The 27,963-nt window shown below is 40.3% G+C and overlaps 1 protein-coding gene across 6 annotated transcripts in view; it reads right to left on the reverse strand.

Annotated features, from left to right (window-relative positions):
- bsna (bassoon presynaptic cytomatrix protein a) overlaps nt 1-27,963 on the reverse strand; it is a 132,769-nt gene that overhangs the window by 66,102 nt on the left and 38,704 nt on the right. For 4 of the 6 annotated variants that reach the window (XM_026154698.1, XM_026154697.1, XM_026154693.1 and 1 more), the window contains exon 2: nt 25,358-26,743. In XM_026154698.1, coding sequence (XP_026010483.1) covers nt 25,358-26,743 — 1,386 coding nt within the window. The other 2 variants (XM_026154696.1, XM_026154695.1) reach the window with 2 other exon arrangements.

Consider the following 27,963-nt stretch of genomic DNA (forward strand, 5'->3'; position numbering starts at 1 on the left):
TGATATTGCATGCACTTACATGCACAAGCAGACCAGAATTACACTGAAAAGTGACATGAATCATGAAATGATCATTTTAAAGATGTATCATCCTCTCACCTTGCTCCTCACACTGTGTGAAAGCTATACATCTGTTAATAATGTCAGCCTTGATATGGAATTTCTGTGGTAATAGTTGTAAATTTAAACAACAGTGCAGAGAAGCGGCCGCAAGATAGCTCAATTCGCTTGTTATAAATTAACATTCTGTCATCATAAAAATTAGTTAGGTAATATGCTTTAAGGCATCTCATTAAATTTGATCTATTAAGGACACGATGCCAGATATTCATCCAGGCAGCAGCACAAAATTGGCTGAGATCAGCACCATGGACAGGGGCAACATCCTAAGCGCAATTCCCACAACTCACCAGCAGGGAGGCACACAGCTGCTGCTCATATAAGTATGTATGTGGGATTTACTGTACTGTGGAATTATGGAACTGCTCATTGCTACGTGCTGCTACTTAGTCTGCCATAGAGGGAATGAAGGTGCACATCAACATTTAAAAATGATACAAACCATAATCCAGAGGGAGAGAGAGGATGGGATGGGAGAGAGAGAAATGTGATGGGTTTTAATAGAAGAGGGAGGAATAAGAAGAGACACAGAGAGAGAAAGATACTGTGGAGAGGGAGAGCGCAGCAGCAGCAGAATACAAACCACTGAGCTGCTGGTTGCAGCTGGATTTTTCTAGTTCCACACACTCGCACACCCTGTCATTTTTCCATCAGCTCAGAGGACATTACACTAACTTACATCAATATCCTGAAGACTGACGCTAACCCTGTAAATGTTTAAATGACTTTGTCAGATTGCACAAAAGAGAAATCTGACATTCTGAAAAATAAATAAATAAATGAAGACGAGACTTCGAATGAGTGAAAATCTCCATTTTAATATTGGCCACAGTGGATTTTACTAACACACACACCCACACACACATGCACTTCAGCTCTGTCCTTTGTACTCTCTAAGCCTCTTTTTCTCCCACTTTTACTTCCCTTTCTGTTGATTTCTCACTCCCCTCTTTATCACGGTACAGTCCGAGTGGAATCTTTTTGCTCTCTTTCCTTCAGCCATCCATCACTTTCTGTCCCTCATTTCCCTCAACCTAACTCTCTCTCGTGGTGTTTGTGAAAACCGATATTGCTTAGATTTGTCACCATAAATGCAACAACCCATTAGCACGTGTGTGTTTGTGCACGCAGGCACGTCAGGGTGTGTATGTGCTTTGCATGTATGCTAACTGACTTCTGTGTCTGCTTGCTCTGTTTTTGTTGGAACCATTATTGGTGAGATTTGTCATAATGAAATAGAGGCGGTGTGTGTGAGCTTGTCTGTTGACTGGGGGCTATGAGCCATCATGAGACACTGCATACACAAACACACAGACACACACACACATACAGGTCTTTAATCATCATGTCTCCTACTGAGCTGAGCAGATGAACAACATGCTTTTAACAGATCAAATCCAACAGCCCACATGTGAATCACAGACTGCGTCTAGTACATGTGCATATGGGAGTGAGTGTTATATGCACTTAAATGTAAATGTCATGGAAGAGTTTAATAGTAGTACTGAGTTCACTCTTTCGTGTTATATCTGAATGCATTAGAGTGGATCTGATACTTAGTAACTAGAAGAAAAGCAGCTGTGTTTATAATGTGACTGTGTTCACTTCCGACTGGTTTGGCACAGACATGAAACAGGTGAGGATCAAATGGATGACCAGACTAACCTTTGCGATGTTTACTGCAGCTTTTAGTCAACTCAGGTTCACACTGCTTTAGAGCAAACCTCTTAACCTCAAACTATTTAATGATTTTAGAAGCTTTGCTTTTCATTCATAAACTGAATATCTCTTCTATCAAATGATTTTCATTCACTCATTGACTCCGCGTTCTTATTTTCAAAGCGTTTTTTTTTTTTACTGCTAATAAACTTCCAGCAAAGATGGTTCAGATTTAAATGTTTCCTATGGCTAAAAAGACTGCTTCTCCTGGTAGTGTCTGCCACAAATGCACATAGTATTGAGTTTTACTGGCAGTAGTATCACATTGGATTAAAAACAAACAAACTGCAAAACAGAAGCAACTGGACTTATTGGCAGATTATACACTTGCTTTTTTCCTTCTTGGCCAGAAATTCAATTATTTGAACATTTCGGAGCACCCATTGGCATACGGCCCATGAAACAGCAGGGAAATGTTGCAAATGCCTTTAGTTGCAGAAAAGGTTGTCTTAAAAAGCAAAGTCCACAACTAGCAAATAAAAGCCAGGATATCAAAAGGCACAAGGTAATAGCTTGTAAACAGTGACATGGGAACAAAGTCTACAAACTGTCAAACCAGCTGATTTTCACTGGTGAATAGGAGATTCAGCTTTTACTAACCAATCACTAAAGACCAACAAATGTCCCAGTTGTGCTGAAACAAGCTACTGCTGGCAGTTTAAAATATATTCAGGGTACTGTACCATGGCTAGTCCCAACCATGGTGCTAGGGTTTTGTTTTGTTTTTTCCAAGAAGCCAAACAGTGGAGTATTTCAAATGTATTTCAAATGTATGCTGTTGCAGGAGATAAGCATAGTTTCATTCCCTTTCATTCTTGGCAGAGAAAACCAAAGGGGGTAACAGTTTTAAGTTCTTATAATAAAAACATACCACAAGTCATGGATGTCAGTAAGGCTTCAGTCAATAAGGGCAGATTTTAGAATCACACTGACTCAGGAAACTGGAGTCACCTTGCTCCTGTCCCTCATGTGACATAATGTTGTTCTGCAGAGCTAGAGGAAACTCAAGTCTAGCCAGCATACAGCCCAGCTGAATAAGCCATGCTGCACAAAACTGCATTCATTCAAACCCACCGATTAACTTTTTTTTCCCTGAAATTAAATTTTCCTTTTCCTTTCACTCTGCCCTGGCTGCCCTCCCTGAGCCTGGTTTGGTCAGTTGTTTCTTGCTGTTTAAGGGGAGTTTTTCCTTCCCACCATCACAATGTGCTTGGTCATGGGGGTCATCTGATTTATGGGGCTTTATAATTAATTATGGTAACCTGATAGTTGAAAGATTTATAATTCTCTAATCTATCACATCTAGCAACTTAAACTTAACAGTTCTGTGCTCTCTGTTTGCTTGACACAGTCTAATTTATCAGCCCAAAAGTGTCAACACTTATAACCCCATGAATTCTAATGCCAACAGCGCACAGAGGCAGATGGAGGAAAAGAGGACAGAGAAGGAGAGAAAGTCTGAGTGGGTAGAAGAGAACAGCTGCAAGGGAGGAAGGAGGGAAAACGGAGGAGGTAATGGAGCAGAAATGCATAAAGCTTCAGTCTCAGGGCAGGACTGCCAGCAGAAAAAAACACCCCTATAAACACCAACATAGTGGCACAGTCTGGCTGGGACTCATCCACTGAGCAAAAAACACAGGGGGGATTGAGAAGAAGTAGATTGATCCTGCTGGGCGTCCCCTCTATTTTAGTTCTTTCTCATTCAAAGTTGACTCAGCGTGTAAGTCATTCCCTGTCTTTCTCTCCTTCACTTTCATTTGCTCCTTTTTATCTCCTCCTGTGAATCATTGCTTCTTTCTCACTTTTGTCATTTTCTTTTTTTTCCACATTGTCTTGCTTCGTGCATGTCCGTCACTTTCAGGAAGTCATTTAAGTTAAATAACGTTTGATCCATGTTTCAGCTGTGCATGTCTAAATGCGATCCCAGTACAGGGTCTATCTGAACATGTTTCTTTCTCCATGCATCCTGGATGTAAATCTAGGAGCCTCCGTACCGAACTGCGCCTGCGCATGTACACAGGCTTCAGCAGTCGGCTGTGTGAACAGTCATCTCTTTCTGGGTGCACGTGAGTATGACTGAGTGATGGACTGTTTATATTTGCATCCACACATATCTTTATCTGTGTTTGTGTGTCAGCGTGTGTCACATCTTTATAGCTGTCAGTGTCAGCAACGGGCAGCCACACATACAGGATTTGACAGCTGATTGGCAGATGGGCCACCAACATTTGTCATGGCAACCACAGAGGACACTGTCATGCTGTCAGGTGGAGTTTACACAGACTACTGAAGTTATTAAGGTTTAGAACTAGTTTTTTAGCTCATAGTTGCCTACAACTGACTGGCTTATAAATCATTAATAAAAATATGACTTTGTTACTCAGCGTCAAATAATCACAAGGATGGGGCTTATTTTATAGTTTAAATTAAAAAAAAAGACAGGCAAAGAGGTGTTGAGTCAAATGTGTGTCACTATCTTGAAAAATATGGTATCAACTGCAGAAATCCATGAAGTGTACGTTTTTCTTTTTCTTTTCATTGAAACTGAAACTTAACTTAGCTTTATGCAGCGCTGTAGTTTCTGAAAACACGAGAGCCTGTGCCGCCAAGCATCTGTCTTTCAGCAGTCTCCTTGAGAAAAGCAATGAAACCCTACAAGCGAGTGACCCCATGCTCTATGACAAATTTGTTCTCGGATATATAGCAATATGTGGCCATATGGTGAATTGTTTTCCTTCCAGTGACCTATTGAGCACCTCCAGCTTTTTGGATCTTAACCCGTTCAGTGATGAATGGTGTTTGATAATACCTGTTCTCCGTCAGACATAAAACTGTTCTGTACAGTAAACAGTTGATGAAGAAAGGAAAAATAAAGGGAAGGAGGGAAAACTGACTTCTGATTTGAATAGAGCAAAGCAGAAATGTTGGCGGCGTAAAGATTATGTATTTATTAATATTTTTCTCTACTGTTACTTTTTTGGTTTCTAAGTCATTACAACAGAGAAACTTTAACCAGCTGAAACATCAACAATTAGGGTAGGTTCAGCTTATTGGTCTTAGTGGTTGGTTGCACGTTTGCATCATTATTATCACTTTAATGCTCGCGTTAAAATTTAATATAAGCATTAAATAATATAAGGGTTTAATATAAGATTTGACATGTTCAGGATTGTGTCAAATCAATCGGCTGCTGTTCCCTTAAATAACGAAAATCTGTGTTCTTCATCCAGCAGTGACACATAATATTGTGAACCCCCTCTGGTGCAGCACAGACAGGTGTGTGAAGCACATTGGAGCACTGAGATAGAGACATACAGCAAGAGAATGAAAAAGGGTGTGAGTCAATGTTCTCCTTGTCTATCACAACCCCAAAATATACTAGCACCACACACACACACACACACACACACACACACACACACACACACACACACACACACACACACACACACACACACACACACACTAACTGTAGGAGTATAAAAGGAAGACAAATTGAACAAATAAGGGTGGTCGTACCATAAAGAGAGAGAGTAATACAAAAAAAGACAGATGAGTCATTCACCCTGTTCACTTAATAATTAATGTGAGTCATGACTGTGTGTTTGTGTGTGCGTGCGTCTCTTTGTACTGTGTTCCTGGGTTTTCTTTTAAGATCAGATTGCGTTATTGTATGTGTATGTCTTTTTTTTTTAAAGACATGAGTCATTTTCTTTTGCAGACCGTAAAATGTGTGAGAGCAAGATAACATGCAAAAGAAAGGCCGATCAACATGTTTGTCTTTGATATGAACACATCAGAGAGAAACAGAAACAGCTGTAAAAACTGTAAGAGGAGATGTTGCTTTTTACATCTCTCTAAGTATCGGCACAGTATGGTGTTTTCAGTTTACAGTGGCTGCCAAGTTTCCTGCTTTCAGAGCTTATTCGTTTCTTCACTAAAACATGGTAGTTTTGAGGATAAAACAGGATTCAGGCCCCTCTTCTGTGGAACCAGCATCCAGTTTGCATTCGGGAGGCAGACACTATCTCTAAGATTAAGATTAGGCTTAAAACTTTCCTTTTTGCTAAAGCATATAGTTAGGGCTGGACTAGGTGACCCTGAATCCTCCCTTAGTTATGATGTGATAGGTATAGGCTGCTGTGGGATTCCCATGATGCACTGACTATTTCTTCTTCAGTCATATTAACAGGCCTCTCTGCACTGAATCATACTTATTATTAATCGGGCGACCGTGGCTCAGGGGGTTGGGAAGCTCATCTGTAACTGGAAGGTTGCTGGTTCGATCCCCCTGCTCTCTCTGTCCTGGTCATTGTGTCCTTGGGCAAGACACTTTACCCTACTGCCTACTGGTGTTGGCCAGAGGGGTCGATGGTGCGATCTGTCAGTCTGCCCCAGGGCAGCTGTGGCTACAACTCTAGCTTGCCTCCACCAGTAAGTGAATGAATAGTGGAATTGTAAAGCGCTTTGGGTGCCTAGAAAAACGCTATATAAATGTAATCCATACTTATTATTACTCTCTGGCTCTCTTGCACAGCATGTCTTTCATCCTGTCTTCCTTCTCTCACTCCAACCAGTAACAGCAGATGAATTGAACTGAACTGAATTCAATTGAACCAAGCAATGCTAAATTCCCTGGTGTAACACACGTGCTGTCATTTGAGTCCCCTTTGTATCTAAGCAAGGACTTTTCTCAGTCCTCTGCTTAGGAAACACATGCCAAGCCCACAATCGTGCTAATAAAGTGCTCAAGAAATGGCAAATGCTGTGTTTTGATCAGTACTACATGAGCTAATCTATTTAATCCCTGTGCATGATCTTCATAGTGGCTTTTCCCTATAACACCCACCCCAAAAAAGAAAATCTTATGTAATATACATATTTAATACTTCTAGCAATCCAGCTAACTCCAGAGGATTAAACCACACACGTGTAAGAGCGCACAGTGTTGAATTCAGCACCATGCGCATGACAAACAAAATGCTGATGAAGCTACCAAGAAGGTTTAGGGTCTAAAGACCTCCCGTCACGCATTCATTTCTGTCTTTCAGTGCCATCAACCTGCAAAGCAACTGCAGACTCATTGTAAAGTCTGTACATTTCTGAACCAAAATCCTGTGTTATGCAAACGGTGTGCAAACCTGAGGATAACAAGCTCCGTGTCACTTTAAGACATTTTCACTCCACTCGGCTGTAATGAATCAAGAAGTCTCAACTCTGCAAATGTCTCAAAGAGAATTCTTCATTAAAGCTTAGCACCAGACCCAGTTACAGTAATGGCATTTTTTTTTACATTGTCTCATTGTGCCCTTAAGCTTCAACTTGGTAAAACAGGGCTCAGCTACTTTTCCATCATTGGCAATTGGCAAAGCTGTTACTGAGGTTATGAATCTTAACAACACTTTGGTGCTTTATTATGCTTCTCTTTCAATGGTTTTTATGTGTGGCAATCCTCATTTTGCCTCATGGGCCTTTTGTTTGTCTAGTCAGTGGTAATGGCACGCCCCGAATCTCATGGTTCTATGGTTTTTCTAGTGTTTTGACTTTGGGATTAGAATTTTCATTATTTAGCTTTGACTTGTATGTGGGTTTCACTGCAGTTAGTGCTCGCAGTGTTTTCTTTGTGTTTTGTTAATTATTATGGTTAGGCTGAATTTTTGATTCATTATGTTAATTTTGATCTTTAGTTCTCATTGTGATATTTAGGCTCCAGCCTAAATTTTGCTAAGTTTTTGAAATACAGAGTGAAGTTTTTTTTGTTGTTGTCCTTTTTAAAATTAAGCTTCAGTTCCTAGTTTCAGTTTATTATTTATTATGTGTTTTGTTACCTCAGTGTTTCTGTTTCCTGCTGTATGTGTTGTGTTTATGTGTCAGTGCCTTTGTCCTCTTGCATGACAGAATATTAGGGCCGCATTAAGGAAAAAATATTATTGTTCATTTTGAGAAATAAAGTGAAATGTGGAGATTAAAAATGTGTTTTACGTCAATTGCCACAGCTGCTATACCCTCTATAAAATGCCCTGTGTAGATGAGTCAGTGAAACAACTTGATCAGCTGTCTTGTGTCCTGTGATACATCATACATTCTCTTTATTGCGCGAGTGTGTAACCATCGGTATCCTTTGTCAGCAATTTCAGTTTCCTCAAATCCGGCCAAGTCTTCCAAGTTTGTGTGGTTTTTCCTTCTGACCAGATGCAGCTTTCTTGCATCATCTTTTCAATGTTGCGATACCCGTCACCACATTGTTTTTGTGCGATAAAAGATAAATAATTTCCTTGTAACTAAAACTGATTCTTAAGGATGATTGACTAACTCATCTACACTAGGAATTTTGTAGAGGGTATAGCGGACAGCCCAGTTGTTTGATTTGAAACGACAACTTTAATCTCGAAATTTTAACTATAGTTTCTTAATGTGGCCCCAATACATTCTGTGTTCCCTTTAATTAATCTGGAATCTGCACTAGCGACTCGATCTGTTCGTGCATTTGTCTCATAGTTATTAACTGTTTTACTTTGAAGGCTGGTTTTCTTTCATGCCTTGTCAGTTTTAAGATAAGATAAGATAAGATAAGATAACCTTTATTAGTCCCACACTTGGGAAATTTGTTTTACTTCCTCCTTTGTGATTTCTCCCCATTCCCTCAGTCAGTTCCCAGTTTATTTACGGCCCCATTGTCAGCATGTCAGCATACTAAATATTAATCTAGTTTAATAAAGGCAGAAAAATATAAACCTGATATTCAGTGAAAGTTCCTAAAAGTACATTCAAAATTCAGCTAAAAGGATCCCTAATCATTTAAATAACATATTGTTTTATAATGTACAAAACTGAAGTAATAACTTTTGTTGGAAACTTAATTCAGTGATGGAAAGTTCAAGATGTACTGTTACTGCTAACAGATGTGTACACAGTTCAGGACTTATACTATAGAAAATGGGAGGAGTTGTGTAAAATAAACCTTAAGTATATATATTTTGTTATATATTTTTAAATGTAATAATAGTAGTTGAAGACTGTTTTGTCTGTTTATGCTGGTGTGACCCTGATAGACTTTAGTATACTGAAGCCTGCATTTTGAATGTACAGAAGCCGAGGTTTTATTTCAGTGTATTTTTCACTTTGTGGAATCTGTTTGACAAAAAAAAATCTCAATATGGTTCTAGATTTTTTTTTAAAAAAGAAATCAGCTTTCGGTCACTCTTTCCACCCCAGTGAGGGAATACCCATCCTCTCTTCAACTGTCCCTGTACCTCTGGGTTTTACTGGAGAATCGCATTGTGCCTCTGTGCTGGGAGTCTCTTTTGGTGTATGTGAGGGGTTCACTTGATCAGCTGTGTAGCCCAGGGGAATGAACCGCTCTCCTCACTGACCCATTTAAAAGCAACATGGCCGACGGAGAAGTGAAAGTAGGACAGGAAAAACTTTCAAGTATGCTGCATGCAGGCAAACATACGGACACCGCACACTTATCTCCTCAACTCTTTCTGATCTGCCGCTTGTGCCAAAGATGAGCAAATTGATTTTTCTCACTGTGCCTTTGTGCCTTAAGTGCAAACATAGTTTCATATAAGAGCACTGCTGTCAAGAGATCAAGTTCCCTTTTGTTGTAAAGAAAAATAACTTTCTACATCCCTCTCTGTGGTTCCCTGAGGGACTCGCCGCTTGACAGCTCCCAGGAGGGCTGGTGTGCCTCCACTTTGACAAAAGCCTACACCCAGGCAGCGCCATCTGTGTAAAACTCCATCGTGCAGGAATACACTGACATGAGTTAAGAAAATACTTTCATAGAATTTCTGTCCTTTATAAGCACGTGCATACTGGGCAATACGTTTGTTAAGATAAAGAGAAAATCCTCTAGATTAGAGTGATATAAATTCTCTCTCAGGCCACACAAAACATGTTTTAACTGCTATAGTCCCAGTGGGGGAAATAAAAAAAGACATTAAAATTACTGCTCCTGATGAAGGACTACTTTTTCAGATACCTATCAGGAACAATTTATAGAGAATGTCTTCACACACTCCTGAAAAATTCAGCAACACACCTTTTGGAACAGTGTGTTTCCTTGCAAAAATCCCCAGCCACTCCTGTGTGCTTATAAGGAGGGAGCAAACTCACTGCCCTCCTCAGACTCTTCTCCTTACACAACAGTCTTTCTGAAGTTCTCTGTTGCACCTTTGCCACTCATAAATCTACATATCTTGCTATAACACTTAGAAGAAAAACAAGCTACTCTCTTGTGACAATTGATCTCCACAGCAGGTAGATGTGTGTGTTTGATTTGTCCCTCCTAACACAGCCCCAAAGGGGATTTGTATCTCTGCCTGGAATCCAACTAGCAACCTTTTACTTGGCAACCACATGCGTTGAACACAGCTGTATGCATCTGTATCACTGAATATTAGCTGAACTTTTTCATCCCCTTTGGTGCTTCTTAAAAATTTAGTACTGTGCAATAAGTTCAGTCCCACATATTGGTAAAGATTAATGTGTTTAATCTGTATATTTACTCTAATTTAAAGAAATCTAATAGCAGAGAGACCTCAAGCTATTTTTATAATTTTAATGTTACCCTTTGTTACAATTTTTTAAAAAAAAGCACATTTTCTTTCTGATGCCTAAATTATACAGCAATTCCTTAAAGACCAGGTCAGTGTTGAAGGTGAAATAGCAAAATTCAAACATATTATTTGATAAATGAGTCTGAGATTTTGAGTGTTGGCATCCTGGTTACACAGGTGCACAGCAGTGCTTATGTTTTAAGGTCTCCTGTGTTTATGGGGCAAAACTGTATATGTTGCTTTTTGAGTTTTTGTACATTGCTGTACGCTTTACAGCAAGGCCTTTGTTTCCAGCAGGGAGCTGTATATTCACCCAAATGGTTACAGCCAGAGAGACTAAGAGAGATGAATGTGTGAGAAAGGGGGAATGTGAAAGATGTAAAAACGCATAGATGGAGCTGTAATTCACCCACAAACAAGAGCTGCTGGAAGCAAAAAGTTCGTACTGAGGAAAAGTAAAACAAATAGAAGGAAGGGGAGAAGAGTGGATGGAAGGATGAAAAAGGGATGCACAAGGGTAGGAAAAGAAAAGTGCATAGTTTGGATGGTTGAGCATTTGAGGAAGAGATGGAGTAAGTAGAGGAGATGGTAAAGGCAACATAAAACTGCACAGGAACTGGCCGGAGAGGAATGGTGGAGAGAAGTAGCAATTAATTCAAGAGAGAGCAAACAAATGAAGAGGGTGAAAAAGGAGATGTGCGTGTGATGTGTGTGTTTGAAATGGAGTGAGGTGCATACATACAAAAAGACCCAAGTGATATCAGAGTGCGAGTGCTCGACTTGCAGTCTGTGAAGTCATTTCCACACTTGCTGTATTTTAGGAATGAAAACCACTGTTGGAAACCAAGCACGGGTTTATCAGCCTTCAGTCTCATTGCGCTAACAGAAGGATCTTAAAATGGCACTTGCCCCTCCTACCTCCTACCTCACTGAAGCTTGTGAGGCAAACCAAGCACTTGGCTTCAATTTACGTCATCTGCAGGTATTTAAAGAACCAACTGTGACAAGCCAAGTTAGCACGCAATGCCACAGACGTGCCTCTAGACGCAAACTGATACACAAAGCTAAGCTTTAAGCTTGAGATCTGAATTGAATGCATACTGTAGGTAAACAAAATGCATTTTGGATAGCATTAAAAAGTACATGCTCACGGTTTGAGAGTCAGGTCAAGTTCAGTTGAAACAGTTTGTGATTTTAACAGGATTTGACAGATTCAGGACAGAACTACGTAAGCAGAGAAGTTTTAAGTCATTAAACTAACATGAAGTAGTCGACCGAAAACTTTAATATATATTCAAATGTTAAAGGCATCTCAAATTCCTCATCATCATCATCGTCAGCATATTCATTATGAATCAGGTTTATCCTCATATCATCTATTTTATTAAGGCATTAAAACAATGTGGTAAAATTTGCTTTTTAATCCCAGTTTTATGTTAGAAATGACGACAAAAAGGGAGACTTTGGTTGAGTTTGTTACAAATACCTGTAACTACTCAATACTACTGCATTTGTGATTATTTGTGTTACAGTTTGCATCAGCCTTCGTTTTCTTTTATTCAGAACAGCATTTTTGAATGGGGGCTTTTTTCTAATAGTGTTCAGCAGTCGTACAATAACCAGAATAATAACCAACCAAGAGAACAGCTAAGACACAAAACAATTCCTTGACAAAAATATTCAGTGACTATAATCCACTGCGCTGCATTTAATTGCGTACAGTCAGTTCTTACAGAGCTCCACGTAGTCCTGGGGAAATCTATGTACACCTCATGATTCAGTAGCTTGTAGAACCACCTTTGGCAGTAACAGCTTAAAGTTTTATCTGTCACTTTTTCATTGTCTCACATTATTGCAGAGGAATTCTTCCTGCTCTTCATTGAGGTTTGCAGGTTTTGTTTATGGACAGCTCTCTTAAGATCCAGCATCGGGAAAAGGTCTGGACTTTATTGGGCCCTTGCAGCATCTTGTTTCTTTTCTTTTTCAGTCATTCTGTTGTAGATTTGCTGCTGTGCTTGGAATCATTGTCCTGTTGTATGACCTAATTTTGACCAGGCTTCAGCTGTTGGACAGATGGCCTCATATTTGACTCTACAATCACTTTGGTATACAGATGAGTTCATGGTGGACTCAATGGCTATACGGTGCCCTGGTCCTGTGGCTGTAAAACAAGCCCAAATCATCACCCATCCAGCACAGAGCTTGGTATGAGGGGTTTGTGTTGATATGCTGATAAATCAAGTACATTTTATTATAATCACCTGGCTGCTACTTACCCTCTTATTTCCTATGGAAGCAGTAAGGGTGTAGTTTCTTTATTTTGCACATGATTTTATATTTGAAAGAGTTTAGAGAAGCAGGTGGCTTGTGTCCTGATTTAAGTGACTAATTTAGCCTTTAATTTCCCGAGAAATTAAAAGAAGTCAACAACACAAGCAAAAGTAAAAGTTACTCGCCTTGCAATTCTCTAATTTCATGTTGTATGACTTCTTTAAGATGATGAGTGGACTAAATAAGTTGCAAGCTCTGACTAAGTTAGCAGTAGATCTAGCAGGAAAATGAGGGGGAGAATAAAAGTGAACTGAATCATCACTTTTTAGATTCACCTGGTAATTATGTGGTATGTTGTGAAAACATTTTCCAAAGATTTGCCGAGAACAATGCTGCTGCAAAGGCTCTCATGAGGCAATCAAGCAGTTTTAAGGTAAATCTAATAAATCTTTTATTTTGTATCTGTAGCCATGAAAAATAACCAAAATAAAATGCAGTCTCGGTGCGTTGGTGGTTCTTTGTGTCCGGGGATGGGCGTCCGGGTACACACCGGCTCACTCCTTGGCGGCCGCCTATCGGGGCCTGGAGCCTGGGGCTCGCTCGGGCCACTTCGGAGGTGGGGTGCCCTCGGCCTCTCGGCCTGGGGCTCGGTCACTCAGGCACAGCTGGCTGCCGGCGGAGCTCACGGGCGCGTCACTGCAACTCCCCGTGGCTTCTGCTCGGTGGCTGCTGAGTGAGCCCTCATCTGGGACTCTCCTCAGCTCTTACTGGGACAGTGGCGCGGCTGCCCCCCTGTTGGTCTTCCTTGGTCTCTTGTGTTCTGGGGGCCTCTGGATGTCTGGAGTTTTGATCTCCTCCATACCTGCTTCATACCCTGGGGGACGGGGCTGTGGCTCCCCACACTCCCTAGCAGATCGTTACATGGAGAAACCTTTGGAATACAAGCATGCTGATCCACACAGGTATGCACACAGGTGTACACACGGGTATTCACAGACGTGGACTACAGCTTTCTTGGCTGCTGCCTCAAAGCACATTGTGCGCTGTCTATCTTGCGTGCTGCACAATATTGTTTATTATTTAGTATCTACTGATATCTACTGCTAGCTAGTTTATTGTGATGGTGCTGGGGTTTGTTTTTTTTTTATTATGTTGCTCTTTGTTGTTTGCTTTCTCTTCTGTTTTTTTTCTCCATACAGGTGACCCAGGTGTTTTTTGTTTTTGTTTTTCTTTCTTCCCCCCCTTCTCACCGTCTCTTCTCCCCTTTGGTTTTCTTTCTCTCCCTCTCTTTCTTTCATTCTTTCTCCCTGTCCTATCCCCCAGTCATGTCTGTCCCGTTTGTAGCAACTGAAAATAAAATAAATTCATAATTATAATAAAGGTCAATCAAATGGACCAATATGGCAAGGCCATGATGATCCACTTGGTAAAATAAATCCGCTTGGCATCTTTCTTGGTCTTAAGACAACAATTCTGATGGCTAAAGATCCAAACGGGACACAAAAAAAGAAAGAAAAAAAAAGAAAAAAAAAAGGAAAACAGTTTGAGCAAGTGAACGCTGAATTTACACATAAAGCAGAACAATGATCAGGAAGTTGCCAGTTTGAGTCCCACCTGGGAAAATCTGGGTGGGCGAAAGAGGATGAAAAAAGAAGTCAGGGAGGATGAGATGAAAGGAACAGATGGAGAGGAGGAGGCTGGACAGAGGCTGGGAAAGGAAGAAGAGGGAAGAAGGAAGAAAGCACAGGATGGTGAGCCTTGTATTATTAATTGAAGGGAGATGTCTTGAAGTGCAGGAGCGAATCGTCTGTCCATTTGTAGCTCAGTCATTCCTGCTGCTGCTCTTATCCTGTATTCTGACTTCATTCTAAATAAAGAAACATGACTCACTCTATCTTTATTTCCTTCCACTGATTCTTCTATTCCAAGCCGTAAAGTACATGTCTGCATCCTTTAGTGCATGGGAGAGCCTCTGACTGACATGAATTGTCAGAGACCAATTTTGACACTTTTCTAGCTGAATTCTTGGATGAAATGCAAAAATAACAACTGTGGTGTAATCAGGTATCCTTGAAAGAGTCAGATTTAAACAACAGCTACTAAACATAACTGGCATGACATCTTTCCTCTTTTCAACCATGTGAGTAAAATTATACAAAACAAATGAACAGTAGAATTATCTCAAACATCAATCATTTAAAAAAAAAAAAAATAATAATAATATTTTTTGGTAGTTTTTTGGTAGTTCCAGGAAATTCTACCCGAGACACCTCAGAGGTCTCTCAACCTTAACACGTCACCACATGATCTTCAGCTATGTATTATAAACATATTCAATATTTTTCCAAACTGTTGTTTTATACCAGAAATTATTTAACAAATTGTTGCATTTTATCTGCTAAGAAAACAACTTACTTGATTCATATTTGTATGGAGTGTATCAAAAAGAATCATTGTATTTCAAAAGCTTATATGTTTAAAGTAACTGACATAGATGCTCGTGGTAAATGTTAAAACATGTGGCTGAATATAATATAACATATACACAAAACTTCACAAGTGCTCAATGTGTCTTCTGGATGCACGGCACACTTTCATCCATATGAAAGTCAAACCCGTCCCATACTTTTGCGAGTATGTCTGGAGTTACAACATCCACTGCTGTGAACGTGAACGTTATCATTGATTGGCTGCCAAATTAAAGCACTTTTAAATCCGATGATTCCTTTTTGATGATACATCCTGTATATTTGTATTTGTTTGACTCTGACTCTAAGCTCTGCACAGGATTTGCTATGTGCCCAGACCTTGTGTATGTATGCATATGGCAAATAAAAGATGTTTTTTTTATCTTATTTTTATACAGTTTTTGCAGCTGTTGGTGTCAAAGTGCATGTGTGCCCTGTCTCTGCTGTCCAAAAAGAACACTGAGAACAGAGGTGTTTCGCTACAGCAGCAGAGGACATGTTAGTGTTTTCCTACACATTGTATCCAAGACTAGCACTTTTAACTGTGGGCGCTGTTTCTGGTCCAGACATTTACAGCCTTGCACGGTGTGGCCTTTGGGGTGAAGGCTAAAACTGTTCATGGATTGTAATCACCCTCTCACTCCCGTACTTATTATCACTGATGTTTTATCTCCTGACTAGATTTCCAACAGCAAAGGTTTCTGTTGATCCTTAAGATATTTACTCAAGATACTACTTACAGGTGAAGTACAATTTAAATAATACACTAACTCACAGACATGACAGACACACATGTGTGGGCAAGTGTGTGTCTTGCGCTACGGGTGTGGGCGTGGGTTGTCTGGCGCAGTGCTTCTTCCTGTCTGGGCTATTTTCATATGCTGATCAATAATTCAGCTTAACAGACCATAAAAGTTGGTGTGACACATCCAAACACACATGCACGACAACACGCAAACACACACGCCAAATGGATTACATACCTTATGCTCTCCCATACACATTACTGCTTTTTTAACTATGTTTGTCACTTGTAATTAAACACACACGCATGTCTGTGTGAATGCACAAAACACACACACACAAACAAACACAGGTTGACGGACTGACCACAGAGCCACAGTGGATTATGTAGATGACGAGGATCACAAGAATCAATTTAGCGCTGTTGTGTGTTGTTGTGTCTGCGAGTTTCCTTTTCCGAGCGTGCAAATCTAAATTGGACGTGGCCATCATCTTGCAGCAGAACACATTACTTTATGGCATTTATTTGTTTGGAGTTGACTAAATGTCAAACAATTAATGGGACATTATGCAGCTTCTGTCTTTTGTTAAATTTTTGTCGTGCTGTTCCCTCGCTCCATTACCTCACCCCTCCCTGGGTGTCTACTCTCTGCTCATCATTTTACAGATTGTTATTCTCCATTTATTTTAACCAGTGGACCAGAGAGGAAGGGGTGGGGGTGGCAATAAGTGGAGATAACAGGGAGCAGCTTGAGGAAAGAAAAAAGGTAGGGAGACTAAGAAGAAGAATAAGAAGAAGAAAGATGAGCATAATGAAACACTGTTATGTAAAATAAAAATAATCCTACTCCGGTAACCTTAATGACCCGGGCAACCGTACAGACAGCAACCTTAACAATGGCCCGGTTTAGCTCTGTGGGGGACTCCTCACACATGGGCATGCACATAACTACAGATGAGCAACTAAGAAATGATCCACGTTAACCTTTTGGTCATTGAGGTGCGTGCATTAAGCACAGTGATTTGTCCAGCTGTGAGAACCTGAGAAAGACACCATCGACACATTATGGATTACACGGCAGCAGCAGTCTATGAGTCCTCAATAGAAACTAAGTGTGTGATCCTAATGAGAATAGCAAGAGAATAATCAGCTTTTCAACTTCATACTTTAAGCTGTCAGTGTCTAGTTGCATGTTGTGCAAGCGACCTATTTTCCACACAATAGTAAAGTAACAAGCACACGTCAGTTGCTTTTCATGTTTAATTCTAATTTTTTTCAGTCTGGCTGCTATTCACGTCATCATTGACGGTCACTTGCTATTTGGAAGCTCGTGGTAACTCTGCTCAGCAACAAGAATCAAGATCAGTGTTGGGTGCTGTAATTATATGACAAGTTTGTGAAGATGTTTGGGGTGGCTGTTGCTCAGTGGGTAGTCACCTTATTGGAAGGTTGGTAGTTCAATCCCTGGTTGCATGCCAAATATTGTTACACCAAGTTGCTCTCTGTTGGAGTGTGAATGTTAAATAGAAAGTACTAATGTGCTTGTATGAATGGGTGAATAAGACATGTTGCATAAAGTGCTTTGAATACTCAAGTAGAGTAGAAAAGCACTATACAGACCGCTTACCGATAGAAAAAATCTGACAGTAAAGTACAAACTGCCTCTCTGGGCACATCTATGAGCTCTGATTTCTCCACGCACCTGTAAATGCAACATGTTCTATGAAGATAGTAGCAGGAGACCCAGACCGGTGCAATTTAAATAATACACTAACTAAAGTAAGTGTATGCTGACCAAGAAAAAGCAACAAAAGTCATTACAACTCATCCTGCTCTCTACATCATGTTTTTGCTTGTATACTCATGTTTTTATTTTATTTTTTGAGTGTTTGCTTCCTGCACTTGTGTGCTTTCACCTACTGTGACCGTCTATTGTGTCCTGTTTAGTATCATCTTGTCTTGTTATCTCTCGGTTCCTAGCAAGTTTTCCTAGTGTATTTAGTCTGCCTGCATTTACGTCTGTGAATTTGTCTCATACACTCCTGGAGTCATCCTCATGTTCACTCTCTCACTGCATCTAAGTAAACACTGTAATGTGATTTTTTTGTCTGAGTTGTGCGTTTGAGTCTTATTTTGCCTTCATCGGTTGTTAGAGAAGTTCATATTTCAAGAGGTAAAAACAACAGAGATGAGGCTTCAAGTTTTATTTATGCCCAATCAAATTCTGTAGTGCTCCTCGGGCCGGCTTGGTTCTCATAAGCTTAAAAATTAAAAAAGAGACATTGTATATGTTCTTCTCATTAAGACAAGGATGTGTGGCTTATGTGTTGTTTAAAACAGGTTTAATAACTGCTAAATACATGACAATGCATCCAAAACATAATGATTAACAGTGGTCCATGCATATTTTCATGAACAGTAATGCGGACATAATTCAAAGAAAAAAAGACATCTTTTTTTAGAATTAACCAAATTTTTATCTGTTAATATGCATTAATAGGTGCATTGTGTGAGGCATCTGGTTCAAATCTATGCCAAATGAAAACATGTTTGTCCATCCACTGTGGCGACCACTTGAGAATAAGAAAGTACCATCTTCTTTCTTGTTGGCTTTTGTGTGGAAGTAATCAGTCTGACTTTATCATGAGACTCAAGCTTAAGCATCTAAGCTTACAACGTACATCGCCATAGTATCTGCAAGATTAAGCACTCTGATGATGACACAAACAAACACACAATACACTGTGTCTGTCACCGCAGACAGACACGCACAGGCAGACGAAGTGTGTGATTTTGAATACTTTCTCTGCACTCACAATCAGTGTTGGTCAAGTTACTTGAAAAAAGTAATCAGTAACTAATTACTGATTACTTCCCCCAAAAAGTAATCCTGTTACTTTACTGCTTATTTATTTTCAAATGTAATTACTTACTTAGTTACTTTTTAAAAACACGATTTACAACCTGAATAGGTGATAAAGCGATAGATCTTTCAGCCCAATTCTACTTTTTCTGCATAATCCATCATACAAAATGTAATCAAATGGAAAAGTCCCTTTTTAAAACTTGTTTTATTAGTTTTAATCTTTTAACTTTATGCATCAAGCAAAAATTTTATTATATGCAACATTCTCTGACTGGAAGAAATTTGTTTAACATTTAAACCTATTTTCTGCACATTCCAGCACATAAAATATTTTTTCTGTGTTTACGCTCAGTCTTTCAAATAAATGCAAGTGAAACACAGCAGAAAATAAATAAAATCAAAGACTAGTGGTCCTGTTGCTCTATTTTCACCTGTAAAGCAGGAGTGGGGTAGGCGGAGGCTTGCTCTGGTGCAGGTGTGCCGCAGCGGTCAGTGGAAGAATCTGCGAGTTTGTCTGTGAATTTCCCATTACGTGGTAGCGCACTCGATGCTTGCTCGGAAGTTAAGGGTTTTTTTCACTGTAAAAAGAAGTTTTCTTCCCACGCAGTGAACAGCGGACGCTAATGTTTTTGTCACTTTTTACGGAATCAAACTTAAAGTAAGGTCAGTACTTCCACGCTTTAAACGCTGCACGCTCATACTCTCTCCTGCACTCGATATATTATCCTTTGTTGATCTGCACACAGCTGTTGCCATGAACGCTTACGTCATTGTCATGAGACACTCTCGCAAAAAAATCACGGTTTTAGTAATGCAGCGTGCTTACGGGAAAGTAACAGTAATCTAATTACCTGTTTTGCAATAGTAATCCCTTACATTACTCGTTACTTGAAAAAAGTAATCAGATTACATGGGCAGTAACGCGTTACTGCGTGCACAACACATGTGCACAAACACAACGCAGCAGATTAAATGTCACAATCCCTAATCAGTTCTCTTCAGATGTGCAGATGCCCACAAACACAAATGTGACCTCATACACACACATTCAGACACACGGTCAGGTGGATGGATGTTGTTATCCTAGTAATTGTTCCGACGGCAGTCGTGACAGCCGAAAAAGTCTGAATGACAGACTGGACAGTGAAATAACCTCATTCACTCATTCACTAACACCTGGTCTATAAGCAGTGTGTGCGTTTGTGTGTGCATGTTTGGGTGTGTGAGTAGGTATCACCACGAGGAGAATGTTTGCACCACTAGAGACAAAGCTACTGATTAGTATTTTTCATGATGAAGCAAGTGATTTGGAACGGAGAATCTTGGAAAAGGGGGCTGGAAGGAAGGAAGTTTGCAGAAATGCAAGGAAAAGAAGGAGGAAAGAAAAAGCCGTGTAACTTCTTACTTTTCTTTTTCAGTAGACACTGCCTCCACCTTACATTTTTCATCTCTTTTGCTATTTATATATGTAAAAAAACCCTATTTGAATAATTAATAAGTCAAACGAGCGCGACCTCCACGTTTCTCTATCCTACAGTGTTCCTGTCTTTCTTGAACTCATCTGAAGTGTGACGTCAGTAGCTTTCATTTTTTTTAGTAAAGGCAAAAAGTTTTATTTTGTTAGTGGCTTGTTCAAAAAATGACTCAAGCAGACACATTTATTGTTTGACAAAAGGACATTTTACATTCATCTCCAGATTATGGACTTTGATCTGAAGAGGTTGTAACATTGTTTAGGTTTTTATGATCTCATTCCACATTGTGATCCAATAAACTATATTGCCAAATGTATTCAAATCAAATCAAATCACTTTTATTGTCACATCACATGTGCAGGTACATTGGTACAGCACATGTGAGTGAAATTCTTGTGTGCGAGCTTCACAAGCAACAGAGTTGTGCAAAATACAATAATGTAAACAAGCAAAATACAAGAATGGTTACATCTGAAACTAATAAATATATGTACAATATATAATAGTATATGCATTTCTGGATGTGTATACTAAATATTTTCTACGTGTGTGTGTGTGTGTGTGTGTGTGTGTGTGTGTGTGTGTGTGTACACATATTTTACAAATTAAATAGAGTAAACAATAAATAAAATATATAAAAATATATATTCTGTCATATATATTCTGTCACCAATGCAAATTATTGAAATCAGTTGTTCCAATTGCTTCCATGGCCACAGGTGTATAAAATTAAGCACCTAGTCATGGAGACTGCTTCAACAAACATTTGTGAAAGAATGGGTCGCTTTGCGGCGCTCAGTGAATTCCAGTGTGGTGACGTGATAGGATGCCACCTGTGCAACAAGTCCAGTTGTGAAGGTTTCCTCACTACTAAATATTTCACAGTCAGCTTCTAGTGGTATTATAAGAAAGTGGAAGTGATTGGGAACGACAGCAGCTCAGGCACGAAGTGGTAGACCATGTAAAATCACAGAGTGGCATCAGTGGATGCTGAGGTGCATAGTGCACAAAGGTCACCAAATTTCTGCAGAATCAATCACTACAGACCTCCAAACGTCATGTAGCATTCATGTAGCTCAAGAACAGTGTGTAGAGATCTTCATGGAATGGGTTTCAGTGGCAGAGCAGGTCCATCCAAGGCTTATATCACCAAACGCAATACAGATTTGGTGGATTGGGGATTATGGTGTAGTACTGTTTTTCAAGAACTGGGCTCAGCCCCTTACTTCCAGTGAAAGGAACTCTTACTGCTTCAGCATACCAAGATGTTTTGGACAGTGTCATCCTCCCAAGTTTCTGTGAACACTTTGGGGATGGCCCCTTCCTGTTCCAATATGACTGCACACTGCTGCACAAAGCGAGGTTCATAAAGACATGGTGAGCGAGTTTGGTGTGGAAGAACTTGACTGGTCTGCACAGGATCCTGACCTCAACCCAACGTAACACCTTTGGGATGAACTAGAGTGGAGACTGTGAGCCAAGCCCTCTCGTCCAACATCAGTGTCTGACCTCACAAATGTGCTTCTGAATGGTCAAAAGTTCCCATAGATACTCCTAAACCTTGGAAAACCTTTCCAGAAGAGTTGAAGCTGTTATAGCACGGATTTATCGCTTTAAACTGTGGTAACACTTTTATGACCTGTGATGTAATAAAATTATGTTACAGCCCAAAATTTCCATTTGCTGTTCCAATATAATCTAGAAGTTTTACACATATAGGACTTGTTTGTCAGAGACATGTATCCAGTAAATCACAAAGAGTTAAGATAAACTGTAAAAACCTGCAAAGTCAGCCCGGAGTGAGCTGATGGGAATCGTTATCAGGTATAGAAATGACTGTACATGCAGTTCATCTGTGATATCATCACTTCTTTGCTGGCTTCTCTCCTCATCCCTCTTTGCTTCACTTGCTTGATTTATTACCTTCTTCTTTGTCCTACTGTTCTAATTACTGGTTTTTGCATGTGTGTGTGCGTGCGTGTGCACTAGTGCCTGTCTTCCCTCTGGACTAAAAGCTGTACATGATTCAGGTCTACATGTCTGGTTTCCTCTCAGCTGCTGTCAAGCTCTCTTTCTAACTGTTTGCACCATTGCTCTGTTCTTTGTCCCACTTTATTCATTTTCCTTTTTATTCCTCCTTTGTTTCTATGAATGTCTCTTCATCCATCTCAGTTCCACCTTGAGTTCCTTTTTAACATTTTCTAAGAATTTCTCTCCATTAATAATGTACCTTTTTGTCCATTTCTATTTCTACTTTTTTTCTGTATGCTTATAATGACTAATGTTCATGATGATGCCCATCTTTTCTCCTCATAATTTGCCTTTTTTTAGAGAGCTCAGAAGTTAGTAGAATATGCTGTCACCATCATCTTTGACTCTAATTGGCTTAAAGAAATGATTTTATATGGTTGTTATATCACTTTTCTACTCCTTCTCTCTGTGTCCACCTTCTCTTTTCTCATTTTATGCACTTTTTAGGACCTGCAGGCCTTAACCCACATTGCAAAGAAACACACATCTACTTGCTATCTACAGGTAGTAAGTCCAAGTAAGTCCACTTATGAATAAGCGTGGTATCTTCAATGATATGGCCCATTCCTTCTTGTTATTGTGTTAGTGTGTATTTATCACCGTCCTGCATACTATAGTAAAGGCACTTATATATAGCCCTGTGTTTTATATCTAGGTCTATTATGAGGCAAGCACTTCACAGTACTGTTAAGTACTAAAGACCTTGGAGGCATTAAACTGCCTCAAAGTAAATATGCCATGAGTCTCTGTAAATCTGCCAGACTCACTGACTTCCATGCATCCTTGCTTATTTTCTTTCATGCATTTCCTTCATCAGTCCCTTCCTTCCTTTCAGTCTGACTTCCTTCTCTGCTTTATTACTTACCTTCTCAACTCTTACACTCCCCCCTTCTCCTTCCATTTCTTACATTATTCTTCTGCGACATTTGTTCCTTATCTTTTCCTTCTTCCTCTATTTCTAACTTCCTGAAATACTTGCCATCTTTTCTTTTCTCTTGCTTTCTCTCCTCTTTTCAACTCTAAGCCTGCACTGGATCGATAAAAGGGAAGGTGAGAGGGCGGTTGGCCTTTACGCTTGTTTCTTTATACCATGAGCAGAGGTACTTTGGGAGACACAAAGACAGCGAAACAGAAAAGGATGTCTATGTTTTGTGATTATGGGTCTCCTAGGAACAGTCTTTTCTCTCCTCTTGTGTTTTGTCTTCAACGCGTAGCTCACTGGATTGCTACATATTATTTTATTTCATCATTCATTCATTTTAATTCATCGACATGTGCACGGCAGTCCATCTAAGGTGACATGAAGAAAAGAAAGAGAGATCAAGGGGTGCTGATGTCACAGTGGATTATGATACATAAAAACTCCAGAATATTGTTATGAATCTCACTACTGTACATGTAGATGTTTCTGTGTTACAATTAGTATGATTACTAATCTTTATTGAGAAAAGTGGGTTAAATACAGGCTACTGTAGCCCAGCGGGACAGCGGAGAGAGGCAAAGAAGTGGTACTTAATTTAGATAACGAGATAACACATTAACTAAAGAATGAACTTCTGAATAATTTTCGAAATTTTTGTTTAATGTAAATTTATGAACTGAAACAAAACCACGTTCAATTAGATCAAATACAAAGGTGAAAGGAGCACATACTGTCAGTACAAGCTGTGCACACACAGTTTATGGTTTTCTTTGGTCAGTATACCCGAGTTAGATTTTATTTATTTGTAAGCAGCAAGTTTTAACATGATCGAATTTTCTTTATCGTGTTGCCAGGCCACACTCCTGACCTCATGTTCTACCTTTGGCCATTTTAAACTGTGCCCAGGACAGAAACAGCTGCATTGTGCTGCTAACACAACTTCAGCTCTTTGCAAACATCTGCACAGACAGCATGCTAATGCTAACCTAGCCAAGAACCCAGAGTGATGTTAAAGCTGCGCAAATGCCGACCCCAGCCCTGAACTTAACAGGTAACAAACTGATAAGAAGTCAGGCTGTAGCCTCTGTTTCTACCTCTTCATGTTTCTACAGTAGAATCACTGTGACGATTCTACTGTAAAGTCTCTTTGTGCTGGTTTTCATATTTGCTCTATGCTGTCAGCTTTGTGTTTATCTGTAAATACTGAGAGAAAGATCACACATGTTTCCTCATTAGAGATTTGTGTTGGTGTGTGGGGCTGTAGACTCTGGTTTATATTGTTAAATGGTAATTATGAGACAGTGTGCTTCAGGTCATTTTACAAAGAAAACGTTCTCCTGGGAGTAATTAAGTAATCTATTACATTACTTTTAAGAAAATGTTCTTTGCAATATATGTAATACATTACTTTTTCTGAGTTACAACCCCAACACTGATCACAACAAAAAGGGGAAATACCTCCAGCATGCACAAACATTTGACCACAGAGCATGCAGTTCATTTGCATGAATGCATTGTTGTTGATATGTTGCTTAGTGATGGTCAGAAAATAGACGACTATGTATAAAAATCAGTATCATTGCTAAGTAGTTAAACCCATTGCATTTGCACTTTAGTCCCATCTCCAATTACTTATGGATGTAACTGTATGTGTAAACATTCAGAACATCCAAAAAATAAAAATGGAAAGGGGGAAGTTAGGGATTAAAACGAGATATGGAAAACTCTAGTAGAAGTAACGAAAAACTCATAAATAAAAACAATTAATGAATTCAGGAGGGACATCTAAATTTATACAAATGTAGCAGGTGTAGTAAGATGGAAATGAAGAAACGGGAATAAAACAAAACAACATCTTTGTTATATCATAAAAAGAAAACGAAAATGTAAAATGAAAACCTGAGTGAAAAAACAGATCATGATAAAGGATAAGGCTTAAGAAAAATATATATTTTTTAGAGAAACTGAAACACGAGCTGCACATCTAACAGCATCCACACAGTGAAGAGGATTAGGTTCAACAGTGGAATGAAGAACATTATCTGCTTGTTGAATGTTATTGATTGTTTGGTGAAAAGTAAATTTGACGGCGTTTGTACTAGTAGAGTTTTTGTTCTTGTATGTCTGCAATAACATGTGTTCAGTGTGATGTCTGTAGGTGTTCCGTTCCTCTTACCTCCACCAGATGTGGTGTTGGGTTGAAACCGCACAAGTTACACACTTGGCTGTGACACTGCGTGCAGGTATTGTAGTTAGGTGGGTCGGAGCTACTGATGTTCAGCTCTGTTTTACAAAGAGGACAGTTCACTTTGGGTTTCACAGGCTCTGGAGCAACCACAGGTGCTGCTGCCACAGGCTCCTGCTTCTGCTGCACTTTCTGCTGATGAGTAGGTGTTTTCTGCTGTTGCTGTCCTTGTGGTTGTGTTTTTTGTCCTTGCTGTCCTTTCTGTTGATGAGCAGGTGACTGCTTCTGCATTTCTTGTTGTTGGGGCACGGTCTGCTGCTGTTGCTTCTGGGTTGGCATATGGGGTCCACCCATAGGACCACCCATTTGGCTTGGTGCATGAAGACCTCCCATTTGGCTCGGTGCATGAGGACCCCCCATTTGGCTTGGAGCATAAGGACCTCCCATTTGACTTTGAACATTAGGACCACCCATTTGGCTTGGAGCATGAGGACCCCCCATAGTGAATGGTTTAGTACTGGTGGTCCCTTGTTGTTGCTGCCTGTTGTCAGGTGTTGCATTACTGAAAACCACCTTGCCTCGTGCAGGGCTTGGCTGGGTGGAGGCGGTAGGTAGCGGGTCAACATTGATCAAGGTACTAGCCTGATTAAGCAGTGATGCCCCAAAGCCAAACAGTTTGGTCAGGCCATCCTGGGCAGGAGGGGCCTGACTCTGAGGTCTGTGGGCTGGGGAGGATCCAGCACTTCTGGTCTGGTCGTGGCGTGCCATAGATTGGTGCATTGGGGAACCACGACCCAAATCTGGTTGGGAAGGTGCCTTGGTCAAACCAGGGAGGGGTACTGCACCAGGGTGAGGAATCCGAGGACCCCCTGGTTGGCTAAAGCCTCCTGTGGGACCTCTAATAGTTCCTGGAGCTCCAGGACCGGTCTGGGAGTATGGATCAGATCTCATGCCCTGCTGAGAAGGCCCTGTATGAGACTGGGAGCCACCAGGGCCTGGATGTCTCTGTAAGCCAGGGGATGTATAAGACTGAGTCTGGGACCCTAGCTGTGATGAAGCATATGACTGCTGCTGAGACTGTGGATACTGCTGCGACTGGGAGTAGGGCTGAGTCTGGCTGTAGGGCTGAGACTGAGGTTGCTGTTGCTGCTGCTGCTGCTGCTGCTGCCGCTGGGTGGGCTGACTCTGTGCCAAAGATTTTGGCTGCGCTGCTGCTGTCGGCTGTGTTGGCTGAGGCGCAGGCTGCTGAGGCTGGACAATCGGCTTGGCTTGGTGGGACGGAGAGTGAATCTGCTGTTGGCTCTTAGAACGAGGCGTGGTCATATCAATGCCGAGAGCTCTCTGCATCTGACAGTTCAGACACAGCCATTCCTGGACCTGCAGGCAAAAAAAAATAAAAAATACAAAAAAACTAATGAGTATGCTTAAAATCCACTTTTTCAATTTGAAAAACCATTTTACTTTGTCTCTGTAACAATAATGCATACATAGTTTTTGGCAACAGTTTGGTCGAAGTCTTTCATTGGCACTATAGAGTTAGTTCTGAGTGAAATATTCGCATGGTGACTGTATTGTGAATACGTCAGTCAACTAAATGGAAATAGGTTCAATGTAATTTCCTTGACCACATCTTTGGCATTACCACTGAAACGTAAATCAGGTATCTGTCAGTTTGAACAATTCTTTGTGTAACACTGGAAGGGTCAGTAAGGCTCAAGAACGTTAATGATGTAGTGTTACCATTGAGCTATCACTATAATTAATTCATATTTTCTTTCAAAGGTGATTACTATTGATTCCTCTGAATATTATTGATGACTCAGACATGACACACTAGTGTTTCCTAGTTTCCTAGTTCCTAGTTTCCACCCAAACCACATAATCTGTGTTCATTCACCCGACTTGCACATGAAATATGATTCATTAGTCTTTCCATAGATGTCTTATGTAAAGACAATATAGCAGTTATCAATTAGAACCAGAGGGAGAGAAATCAACCACAAACTGACTGCAATGCTTAATGACAGCACGGTAGAAACTGCAACCGAAGTGAAAAGAATTGCATCCCTCACATGTGCCAAAAAACATAATCCACACAGACACACAGGTATGCGCACATGCTACCATACAGATACAGCATGAGCACAAAGGAGATACAAACAGATGTACAAAGAGATACAGTCAAATGAAACAAATATGCAACACTCCTCACCATCTAAAAATAAAAATAAAGCATCACCCTGCTCCTCCTCCTCCTCTTCTTCTGTCCTCCTCCTTCCTTTTCTTCCTCCTCCAGATGAGAGCTGATACTCCCTTGTGTCCGGACCTTGCTTGCTTCTCTAATTTCTCCCGACTGCGAAAACAACCCAGCTCCTCTCTCAGCTGTGCCAGTCTCCTCTTGTCCTGTCTTTCCAACTGTAGCTTTGCATTCACCACTGCTACCTTGCTGCCATAAATAGTGCTATTTTAGCTCCCCTGCAGTCAGAGCAAAGCTAGTAAATCTCTGCACGTTTCATGCATTTCTCCCATCCCCTTTTCTTCCCACAATGCAATGCGCAGATGTACTGTGTTACCCCACCCGCTGTTCAATAACACCC

This window comes from Astatotilapia calliptera, chromosome 20, assembly GCF_900246225.1.
Source record: "Astatotilapia calliptera chromosome 20, fAstCal1.2, whole genome shotgun sequence".
NCBI lineage: Eukaryota > Metazoa > Chordata > Actinopteri > Cichliformes > Cichlidae > Astatotilapia > Astatotilapia calliptera.